Source organism: Rhyacophila brunnea, unplaced genomic scaffold (genome assembly GCF_057557595.1).
Source record: "Rhyacophila brunnea isolate RB1 unplaced genomic scaffold, BYU_Rbru_1.0 scaffold_4, whole genome shotgun sequence".
Lineage (NCBI taxonomy): Eukaryota > Metazoa > Arthropoda > Insecta > Trichoptera > Rhyacophilidae > Rhyacophila > Rhyacophila brunnea.
In genome coordinates this window covers 45,162,818-45,175,404 of record NW_028233068.1, presented here as the reverse complement: position 1 = coordinate 45,175,404, position 12,587 = coordinate 45,162,818, and the positions used below count along the sequence as shown (strand labels likewise).

At 33.3% G+C, this 12,587-nt stretch overlaps 1 protein-coding gene across 1 annotated transcript in view; it reads left to right on the top strand.

Annotated features, from left to right (window-relative positions):
- Positions 1 to 12,587, top strand: part of LOC147067430 (apolipophorins-like) — a 95,108-nt gene that overhangs the window by 17,813 nt on the left and 64,708 nt on the right. The window contains exons 8-15 of the mRNA XM_085953944.1: positions 575 to 663; positions 968 to 1,133; positions 2,757 to 2,945; positions 4,397 to 4,549; positions 7,498 to 7,648; positions 8,744 to 8,864; positions 9,747 to 9,909; positions 11,159 to 11,371. Coding sequence (XP_085810070.1) covers positions 575 to 663; positions 968 to 1,133; positions 2,757 to 2,945; positions 4,397 to 4,549; positions 7,498 to 7,648; positions 8,744 to 8,864; positions 9,747 to 9,909; positions 11,159 to 11,371 — 1,245 coding nt within the window. The remainder of the gene's footprint in view (positions 1 to 574; positions 664 to 967; positions 1,134 to 2,756; positions 2,946 to 4,396; positions 4,550 to 7,497; positions 7,649 to 8,743; positions 8,865 to 9,746; positions 9,910 to 11,158; positions 11,372 to 12,587) is intronic.

The window sequence follows — 12,587 nt, the reverse complement described above, 5'->3', positions numbered from 1 at the left end:
TATTTTGGGACACAGTTTGTGCATCACTCCTTTAAATTATGTATATTATTGTCTCGAATAAAAACTTCTTTCATTTAAAAATATTAGCAAATGCAAGGATGTCAAAGGAGTAAAGTGATGTCGTTTCTGTGATTTAATTTACAAAAATGGTAGCCATTTTTTGACACATTTTAAAACACCCCAGATAACATAGTTGTGAGAAATTATTTGCAAGATAGACACTTGGGTCGGTAGCATTTAATCAGCAAGTAAATTAATTTGTGTAAGTATGTTAGAATCCCACTCAGTCCAAAACTTTTCAAAATTATGTAATTTCAATAAAAATAATGGTACATTCTTAAATTTTGTTCATATTTAGCCTTAAAAAAAAAAGAATTTAATTAAAAACTATAATATAAAATTATTTAGCACCAGTTTTCCATAGTAAATGAATGCTCCTGAAACATGTTCACTATTTATTTTAAATATTTTATTCGTAGAACTACATAATATCTAATAATATTCTGAATGTAAAATGGAAGTGTACAAATGTTAGTTTCATTGCTATTATGTTTATGATTCAACTATTTTACAGGTGTTAAGAGTTTCTTCCAAGGATGGTATCTATAAAATTTTCTCTGAAATTAGCAATGATTCCATCTACACAGATAAACAATTAACAAAGTAAGTACATACTCCATCCTATTCAAGTTCTTTCAATATTGTCGATGAATAAAAGACGGTTCACCGGCAGCATGAGAAGATTAATTTATCATAACAAAGCAGCTCGCCCAATCCATTGGGTCCTTGCACTAGATCAAATACACATTTAAAAAACAACATGCATTTTTTTGATCAACCGCGGGTTTGAACCTGCGACCCACGGTTTCATGTCTATACAGCCTATAACCCAACCAACATGTTGATTGTCAAATTGTAAATCATTATATTGTCATCCTTGCAATACACTACAAGTATTTTTTTTCAGGAGCGTACTTCTTGATGCCCTCTTCCGCACTGGAACGAGTGACTCTATTGATCTCTTAATGAAGCTTCTGAAAGATAATGAACTGGATTCACTCCAAAAGCGGTTGTTCTTTATTTCGTTATCTAATGCCAGATCCGTTTCATTAGATACCTTATTAACTATGACAGTAAGTAAAAAAATTATCTATCTATCTATTGACGGTATTAGTTTCAAAATTGGTAACCTCCATTTTTACTTTTTTAATATTTTTAATCCTGCTCCGTTTGTTATTTAAATGGAATTAAACCGGAGGTTTGTAGTTTAGCTGCTGAATCCCACATCTTTGGATGGCAACTTGTGCCTTTGTAGACATGTGCACTGAAGCGTTGTTGTGAAATAGCAACACGCTTGAAGGCTCCTACAAATCAGTCAATCTGTTAACATAACTCGTTCCTGTTATGGTTATCTTGTGTGGCATGAACTGTAGGAGTAAAAGTCCTTCCTCACCCCACAAGACACTTGCCATAACTTTAGTAGCAGATATTCCACCTTGAACTTTTTAGGGTGGGGAAGTCTTGTGCTTTCACTGGATGTGCTTCATTTTTGAGTCAGAATGTCTATAATATACCCAGGTCTCATTTCCAGTTCCCATAATTATGAAAAACAATTACCGGGTCCTCAGCCAGCAGCTTCAAATTCTTGCAGCATCTGCATCTACTGTAACTTCTTAAATGATTTCAGCATTCACAGGATAGATCACCAATATTTTCAAACCATTCATGTCCAATATTTCTCCGAGATGCCAATTTCTTTAGCTGTTCAAGAAACTTTCATTTGTCCTTCTGCCAAAATTAAATCTTCAACTTTCTTGCACATTTCTTTGGACGTTACTTCCAGAATCGCAATGAGCTGATGCATCTCCTTCGAAGATAGATAATAGGAGGCGTCTAATTCCAAAAAGCGATAAGTCCACATTTGGTCAAAATCGAGAAAACAATACGGACGTATTCTTTGTATGATTTTACACAATATGTATTGATCTATAAATTCCAAAACGCGACAAAACCCTACGAAAAAAAATATTTTAAGTCTCGATTTATTACAAAAAGCGCCAAGTCCGTGTTTCATATTATTTAAAGCTTGGTTGATTTCGCGCGTGTTTAAATCAACCAATAAGGGAACGTTCAATATTGAAAAGGGCATCTTCTATGCTGTAGCATCTGGTAAACTCATGACAGTGCCACGGAAATATGTGCCTTATGCAGGATAAATTAAAAAGTGAGGTTCAAGTAACGCTATGTCCAACTTTATTTTGCCTATATTTATTACATTCAAGAGTTTATCGGCTGAAACAAATTGCCATTTGGTTCTAATTTTGACATAGAATACAACGGAAAAAATAATCTCATGTTAAAACAAATAATTGAAGCTTGAAACATAAAAATGTTGTTTCCCGCAAATATCGAATTGTGGACTTGTCGCTTTTTGTAATTAGACACCTCATATAATGAATATCCTACATATTTCCCTATGAATTGAAATGAATTTCATTCCTAACAATAGTTTAATTTCCATGACCTTATGCATTATTATTGTTTTATTCATAGCATTATATCTAATTGAAATATTATTAAGTTTACTCCCCCATCCCTTTATGGGTTTATATAAGATATAAAAAAAAATTCTTTACAATTCACATATTTAATGTTGAAGTCAATTTACTCAACTTTGTCCTCTGGCACTTGAATCAGTTGTGTCTACAGCAACTAGAATATTGTATGAATATAGTGTTTCAATCGTTTTTTTACAGGAATTACTGGACTTGCCTAACTTACCCAATGAAGCCTATATGGGGGCGGGATCTCTAGCTGGTGCTTATTGTCGCGATCATCACTGCCAGCTTAATGTGGAATCTCGCAATAACACCGATCAGCTACACCATAAGCTATTCACGAAACTAGACGCATGTGTAGCTCAAACAAAGGAAAAAGAAGATGAGGTACGACATATATATCATGCAGAAGTAGTTGATTTGAGATATAGGTGCATAAGGATAGAATTGGTTGCCAGACCCAGGTTCGAATCCTGGGTCTAACAAATATGCATATTGTATATGTATGTTGTACATATTTTTTAACTTCACTTTCATAATACAGTAAAACCTCGTTAATGTCAGGATTATTTATATTACCTTCTTAAAATAAGTAATTAGATGTTTTGAGAAAAATCTGTCACAATTTTCAATGACTGGCTCATGAAACAGTGTACTTTATTACGATTTATTGAGTATTTTTGTATGCCAGGACTCTGAAATCATTTCGAATTACGAAATTCGAATTAAAGGTTTGGTTTTATATGAAAATAATGTTCAATGGACTTTTTTTTGCGAAAATTTCGATTTACGGCGAATTTTGAATTATCCGTGTTCTATTAACTATTCTTAGATTTTTCTTCGACATCTTTGATGTAAATATATTAAATTTCTGTATCTGAGAGCGAGACTACATTATCTCCAAAAAGAGCACGTTCAGGAAAACGTAATTTAAGATTTTTCATGCCCTTGATATTAATGTATGGTTTTATTGTTTTAAGGATTCAAGGTTTCTATTATCAATAGGCTCAAAGTGTGAATTGGGTCTAACAGATATGTTAATTAGGTACAAAATTCGTAGGTACTTAACTCATTTTCAGCAAAATTTGACTTAAGACAGTCTGATTATGAGGTATATCTTTGTATCATACCTACTTTTATAATTTATTATTACTAAAATCGCTCAAGTTCATGAAATTCGACAAGAGAAACAGTGACATTTATGTATAAATCCAATATAATTAGAAATATGTTTCAATGATCAATTTTATTATCTTTGTAGCCGATTTAGCCTAGTGGCCGGATCTCCATCGCGAACGAAGAGGCATAAGCTTAACAGCATGAGCTCAGCGAAGCAAGCTAAGTGCTAAGTCAGTAATAAACTGTAATCTTCACCAGGAAATGACTCGATGAGCCACAGCAGCGTATTCCCGTATTTCGGTAGTCTTTTATCTCTGTTTTCCATAGACATGGAAACTGCCTCAATAAATCGCTCCATTAACGTTGCTTTCTAGTAACAAAAAATCACTACATTCGGACGAGATAGCGGCAGAGTGTGGGGTGCGGGAGGTGGAAGCTAGCTTAGCTTCATTCGAAAGTCACAACCGACTGAAACAATGAACCCGCTCACATCGCTAAGCTCTCTTCGTTTTAGATAAAAAAGACCCTTTGCTATATGAGCAAAGCTAAACTAAGTTAGTACTAACTTAGCTTCGTTCGCGCTGGAGATCCGGCTTGTAGGTGTCGTGGAGAGCTGTGGGTTTTCTGATTCAGTCCATGGATTAAAATAAACATATAACATATTTAGATAATTATTATTGCTAATGAATTCTTACTGCAAACTTACATTACAATTTCAGATAATAGTCATTATTAAAGCATTGAAAAACTTTAATCATATTAAGAAAACCTCGATTCGTACACTTCGCAATTGTATGAACAATAAATCGATTAAAACCAGGATCAGGATTGCAGCTCTTGAAATAGCGGCCATTGAAACTGACGATCTGGAGGTTTGTAATATTTATTATATTTTGTAACTATTGCGATGAAAATATTTGACATACAAATAAATTTATTTGTCTTAATTTTTTGTATACAGAGTCATCTTGCTTATTCAGAAAAATTACACAAATATTTAAAATAAAAATATATTTTGAGTTGTTGTAAACAACACATAATGTAACAGGAGAGACAAAACACTGCTTTATGAATACAAAATTGAAGATAGATTTTAAAGAAAGTCTTTGAATAACTTGATTTATTTAAATAATATGTAACATGTAGTGGGGGCTTGTCATTATCTAGTGTTTCTATCGCCAATTTACGTAGTCATCAATCACATCAAAGATAACTATGGCCTTATAGTTTTAAGTTTTTTAAGTTTTATAAGTTTTATTATTGTTGAAATTATAAATATATTTACTCAAAATGAGTTACATACAATTTTCACGCATTCCTTAAAACTAATGTGAACAATGACCTTCCTTACATTTCTTTGGAGAGTGTCTGTATGTTTAGTGTGTAACTTGTAGTTTTCAATTTAAGCGCGATTCCAAATTCTCATCGGTTATTTGGCTTCTCTAAATGCTATTTATATTGTTCATGTTTGAAAATGATTGTTCACATACATATTATGTAGACTCGAATATGAGTTCGGAAAGCTATACCATGTATTAAAAATCGTAGTATCTACCTTATTATGTAGATCTTTTAGAGCGCTCCGCTGTGTTGTGAAATTAAATTGCATTTTTCTCTCTCCAAATCCTCAATTTTGGTGGCAAGACCTATAAATTTGGAGCTACATAACTCTTTGTTAAATCCACCAAAAAAAATCTATTTCAAAAGTGCTCGAGTCAATATGAGATGGAGAAAAATTTAATTTGTCGACTTTTGCAATGGGCGGATTTAAAACAACAACAATTATACCTTTTTTTGTAAAAAATGTGAATTGGGAATTTGGCAAAGAGCCGCACGCCAATACCCAAAGAGCCGCACGTGACTCGCGAGCCGCGGTTTGCCGACCCCTGGTCTAGTTGATTGAGCGGCCAATTAAATACAATGCCATGGGTCGTGGTTTAGAACCTTCGGTTGATCAAAGAAATGAATGTTGTTCTCTGTTCTAACTCACATTTGAAATATTTTACAGGAGTGTTAACAACAAATATCCTATTTAAGTTATTTATTATTTATATACTTATACACATTTATGCATCATTATTTTCATCAATAGTCCTACTAAATGATATAATATACATTTATCTACTATACAAGTAATACATAATTTAAATAGGTTGTTTCAAAGAACTCCCTTATAAAATATTTCAAATGTGAGTTAGAATTGTTCTGTATTCAGCTGACATTATGTTGATCGAGTACAAGAACTCAATGGGTTGGGGGAATGGCTTACAAATATTCTTCGTAAAAAGTCTATCAAAACAACTTTTACTAAATGGAATCTCATATGCTCTAATAATGAGCGAACATAGTAATTTACTCTTAACAATTAACATACGAGGGTGGGTCAATAAGTCCTTAGAAAAGCCGACAGGTGGCGCGACTAGTACTGTAAGCGGTTTGTTTTCATGCAGCGGCACTACCGATTCAGTATGCTGCGAAGTTTCAATCAGATTGGTCGGGTTGTTGTGTGTTTCTCGTACATTTAAAAAAAAAATTTGCTTGTTTACAAAAATGGAGAAAATTGAGTTTAGAGCTGTTATTAAACATTTTAATATAAAAGGGTTAACAGCAAAGGAAATAAAAAATGAGTTGGATTTAGTTCACGGCACATCTGCTCCTTCACTTGCAACTATTTATAACTGGTTAAATGAATTTAAACGTGGTCGTACATCAACAAAGGATGAACCACGCTCAGGACGTCCTGTAGAGGTGACTACACCAGAAATGATCAATAAAATCCACGATATGGTGTTAAGTGACCGAAGATTAAAGTTGAGTGAGATAATTGAGGTTACAGGGATCTCAAAAGGTAGCGTCATTTCTATTTTACATGACAAATTGGGCATGAAAAAAATTTCTGCAAGATGGGTGCCGCGTTTGCTCACAGTCGACAATAAACGCAATAGGGTGGTGGCCTCTAAAGCCCTGTTGTCGCTCATGCAACGCAATCCGGATGAATTTTTTCGTCGCTTTGTGACTGTAGATGAAACATGGATACACCACTATACTCCCGAGACGAAAGAACAGTCAAAGCAGTGGATTGCGAAAGGCGAACCATGTCCAAAGAAGGCGAAAACCGTAAAATCAGCTGGTAAGGCTATGGCTACTGTATTTTGGGATGCACGTGGAATTATTTTCGTTGACTATTTGGAAAAAGGAAAAACAATAACAGGGGATTATTATGCATCTTTATTGGACCAGCTAAAAAACAAAATTGAAGAAAAACGGCCTCATTTAAACAGGAAAAAAATCCTCTTTCATCAGGACAATGCCCGTGTTCACACATGTTTACGATCAATGGCTAAAATTGAAGAATTGAAGTTCGAATTGGTCGACCACCCACCGTATTCGCCAGATTTAGCCCCCAGTGACTTTTTCCTTTTCCCAAACTTAAAAAAATGGCTAAGTGGACAACGTTTTTTTTCAAATGAAGAAGTCATCGATCGGACAAATGCTTATTTTGAGGACCTTCCGAAAACTTATTTTTCTGACGGTTTAAAAAAAATTGAGAAACGTCTAACCAAGTGTATTGAGCTCCAAGGAGATTATGTTGAGAAATAAAAAAAATACAAAAATAATAACTGTTTTAATGCTTTTTTCTAAGGAATTATTGACCCACCCTCGTAACTAAACATTTACTATTTTCTGTCCTTAGGATAATTACTTTAACTTAAATTTCTAGTAGGTACATAATAGACTTTAACTGTCAAATAATATTTTGCTCTACAAATTTAATAAATGAGCATTACCAAAATGCGTTTAACTGGTATTTAATTTTTAGTTTAGATGGGTAGCAATCAAAGTCCTCAGAGACAAAACCGAAGATTCAGAATTGAGAATCCAGGCTTATTTGGCGTTATTGAAAAGTCCAGACCGATATCTAAGGAAGTCAGTGGCCACAATTTTGAATGACGAATCTCCATCCCTGCAAGGTAAATTATATTATCCCTAATATCAAATTATCAAATCATCCCTAATAACATCCCTAATATCAAATTATCCCTAATAACAAAACACGCGCGTTAACATCATTTTACTCCCTACTTCAATTATAGTTTGTCAATTTATGGCTACGGCCGTATGTTGTAACTTAACCACTGGGGAATGCCAAAAGAAATGGCGTATTTCAAAAAAAACACTACTTTATTCTTAGGTCAATAATTATTATGAAGCAATCATTATTCGTAGGATGTTTATCACACTTGAATGGTCAAAGACATAGCTTATAATTAGTATCTTTAGAATTATATTCAAATGTGTTAATCTTGCCCATTTTTTGAATAATAAAATGCCCAATTGTCAAATTTGGGATCACAGAGATTATCAATATAATTTTTTATCGTAAATATTTCACTATAATAATGTCGATATAAATTATACTGATGGTTTTATAAATTAATAAATGTAAAAAATCTTAACACCACTGCACATTTATGTACTGAAATATGACTATATTCTAAAACATTAGAGCGAGAGGTTTAAAAGAATACTATTTTATGTAATAAAAATACTTTATGCAATCATCAAATGTTTAAAATAAATATAAAGCATAATAAGGCTTCAAAATTATATAAATAGATTATCTACAACGTTTAAGGTATGTCCAGGATCATGCTTTGAAACAAAAGCCCCATTTTGACCTACGCTGAGCATGTCCCCCCTTAAGTTGTTATTTTGTCACTTACGAGGTGTCATTTCTTAAGCCTCGATATACAACTGGTTCTATGCCTTCAGCGAGTTTTCTCGCTCTATGATTCTGTGATCGACAGGCCGAACATACAAATTTCGAGAGTTACCTCGTCCGACTTTAAACTCAGATTACTAGCCACTGTCGATTTATTTCCAAGCCCACACATTGAACGGAACTGACACCAAGACAATAATATGCCATGCTGCTGCCGGAGTCTAATTCACAGTTTTACCTACCACAACATTAGCTATTGAAAGAAATTAGATTATACATAATTTCTTTGGCTTCTTGTTTATTATTTTAATGATTTTGAATATATTTTTTTTTATGTTAACAGTTGCCTCATTCATCACATCATCATTGAAGAATCTAAAAAAATCAACCGATCCCGCATTCAATATTGCTCGGCTTCTATTCCACGATTTCCCTCTCCCAAATAAATTTCCAACTGACCCAAGGTAAGAAATACTAGTCTTAATAAAACCTTCTTGATAGTTAATATACTCTACGGTAGAGCAGTTAGTAGAGCACCCATCTCTAAAGTCGCAGGCGCAAGTTTTTTTTGAGTCTGGCATTTTGTTTAATGATTGTTTAATCCGGAGCAAGAAGTCAATACAATGAACAAATACCTAACAGATATTCCTCTTAAAATAAAGTATGTTAATAATAATATAATCGAAATAAATGAGAAATCGAATCTCGTGAATATCAGAAAAGGTTAATCTCGAATCTTAAGAAATAAATTTTCCAGAATTTTGAGAATTCTCATTTTTCGAGAAATCAAAAAATTGTGTTATTAGAAAAATATAAGTAAAAAAAAACAACAGAACATGAACTGGAATAAGAAAGCCACTGACTTTGATCTGAAATAGAAACTGAGGAAGAAAAAACAAAAAACCACTTGACTGGTGGAAAAATATTTTGGCAAGAAAAACTAAAGCTAAAAAAACATTTACACAACACAAATTCCCTGAGAAAAAAAAACACTTGACTTCGAACCGGAACATAATAATATAGTATTTTCCGATAAAAAATATTTTGGGCAATTCTCAGCTAACAAAAAGCTCTCGAATCTTTTAAATTTTCCATTTTGCAAGAAACACTAAAAAAAATGTCTTGAATATGATCTCAATTGGATTCGGCCAGCAGAAAATTTGAGTTAAAAAATACATCAATAAACCAACTAAAATTCCTGAAATGACAAACTCAATGTGGTACCCCATTATACCTTCTTAATTTGCCAATAATTTTAATAGATCTTGTAGAAATCTTCGAAGTTCAAAATAGGTACAAGGTAATAAGTGAAATTCCCTCTTTAAATAAAATATTTTTGTCCATAGAAAATACTCGCAGGAATACATAATGAAATATGACTTGAAAAATTATGGAATGAGCTCTGAGGTGCAGTCAAATATTATCTATTCAGCAAAGTCATTCGTGCCACGGTCTGCCAACCTTGAATTATCTGTTAACATCTTTGGGAAAAGTGTCAACTTGTTTGAGGTAAATGGAAATCAATTTTCACTTCACCAGTTACATATTTATGTGTGAAATAGAATTCGATCATATAACTGCTGATAGCTCACCTCCCTGGTACATACTCCTTAGATAGCAGAAGAGGAACAAGTGGCCGGGCCTCTTTGTCGGGAGGGAGGATAGGCATATGTTGGCGACATTTGAGAAATACATGCCAGTGCCAACTTGGTTTAATCGAACGCAATATATATTTTAAAATTATATTATTTACGACAAATTATTTAATTATATCCGCGGCCAGACGTATAGGTGTAGACCGCAGTTAGAGGTCCTTCCAAATGCCTGAAAAAAGAAAATCAGTCTGACTTCTACACTAAACACACAAAGGCTCTTGGCTTCCCAAAGAGACAAATATCAGTCTTATGATAAAAAGGGAAAGCACACCAATGTTATTGTCAGGTAATAATTTGTGCACAACTTAGGGCATGTTAACCGATATTACTGTTGAAATTGACTGAAATTGTTTAGTGGCAGAAAACGGTTGTCTATATTTGGTGACACTACTTCCGTATGAAAAATTAGAAGTATTTTATTCCTAACATTTGATTACTTCCCATGAACTCATGTGTGTAAAATGTTATTATTATTTTTATGGTTACATGTAAATTGCACGTAAAACATTTCACCATGGCACAGTTCGCTGTGAGCTTTCTTATCGGAAAGAGATGAGGAATGAAGAGGTCTCCAATTTTATTAGATTCAATATGAACATTAATACAATTTTCATAGCTGATTTTGGCAAAAATTCAAGAATGAAAACCGAACCTAACCTAACCTAACAAATAATCCAGTATATTGGCTATTTTCAAAAATTGTTGCTAAAAACTTCTGGCTGGCTTCCTGTAAAGTGTAAACCGACAAGAACCGTGTTTTATTAATTCATGTCAGTACTCTACGACCTAAAGAGGTTGAACGGTCTTTATTATACGGCCATATATTTCCGATACAACATTTCACCATTCAAATATTAAAAATACTGACAAGCTCCAAGAAATATCAATATTTTTTTTGGCGCAATCATTTTAAAGTCAAACCTCATTTACAGAATGTTGAAAAAAGTTATGTTGAATTAATAATCACATATTTCACTTTGATGCCGATTTACTCAACCCTAACACTCTGGTCTCTATAATTGTCAGCTTCTCAATTAATGAGAAGATCATTTTTGTATATGTTTTGATCTAAATAAAGTATTACATATCACCTTCATCAACAGCTCGGTGTTCGCCAAGGAAATCTGAATGGTTTTCTCGAAGAAAGCTTTGGACCGCACGGATCCTTCTATAACTTGAGGTCACAGGACGAGGTGTACAACAACTTTAAGTCAATGGTGCAACAAATATACGAGAAGCTTCAAAAGAGATTGAAATTGGCCGGGTCCAAAACTAAAAGAGATATTCAGAGTCAAGTGACTGAATTCAAGAAAACGGTACATTTTAAAAATATTTTCTAATCAAATTCCAAATATATTATAACTATATTAAAAATGTGGTTTTTACTACTAGAATTTTCTTACATACCTAGAAAACATTCTTCTCAAACAATTACCATTAAAATTTTACCAAGGGAATACCAAAATATTTATAGGTGTAGAATCTCCTATATATTATTATCCTAAGAGATTTTGGAAAATACACCAACAGCTCATTTAAGCGACATTTTATTGTTATTTTTACATCTTCACTTCGAAATGTGCGCTACCGATTCATCTACCGATTGAATTGAACACATTTCAGAAATTTTCCATGATTTTACATGTACGTGACGTTTATATCCGATATTTTCTTACACACCGTATGCAATCTCCATATTTACTGTTTACGGCTCACAGAGTGACGTCTTCGTCGCTTAAGACCTTTTAATCCTTTATTTGACAAACGGATTCGATTATTTTTATTCAAATATCGTAATGTAGGCATTGGCGCACTTTTTTCCGGTGAAAAAACCATAATTTTGGTACAATTCACTACGTAAATAAAAATCTGACAGGCGCGTCCGCTACTGTCCGCCATATCATAGATAACGTGATATTCCAAATTTGATTTTTTTAAATACTTCTTTGTGGCTGTTCACACACTATTTTTTTATTGAATAATTACCTAGGCTACTAATTTCCATAGATCACGATATAGTTGCCATTGCAAACAATGAAAGAAATTAATACGAATTGTTATAGTTATTAAAATGTGTGATATTGCATAATATCTACCTATTTTTATCGTCCCTATCATCATCATATCCTATCCACCGCTGGATGAAGGCCTCCTCAGCCTTATTCTACTCCTTACTTACACATGAATTGTTATATTTATCAAAATCAGTGATATTATATTATTATCTACCTATCTATATATAATGCCATTATTATCACGAGCCTCAATAAATTCACTACTGGATGAAGGCCTCTCTACGTTGATTGTATTCTTGACAGTATTGAATTTCTAATGTTATTTATCTACATTATTCATATCGTCATCATAATCATCAACCAGGATCAATCCACTGCTGGATGAAGGGTTCCGCAACCTGATTCTACTACTATCGGTTTAACGAATTTGTGATATTATACCTATTTCTATCATTCTTATATCATCGACCTGAACCAATCCACTGCTGGATAATGGCCTCATTAGCCCGGTTCTACT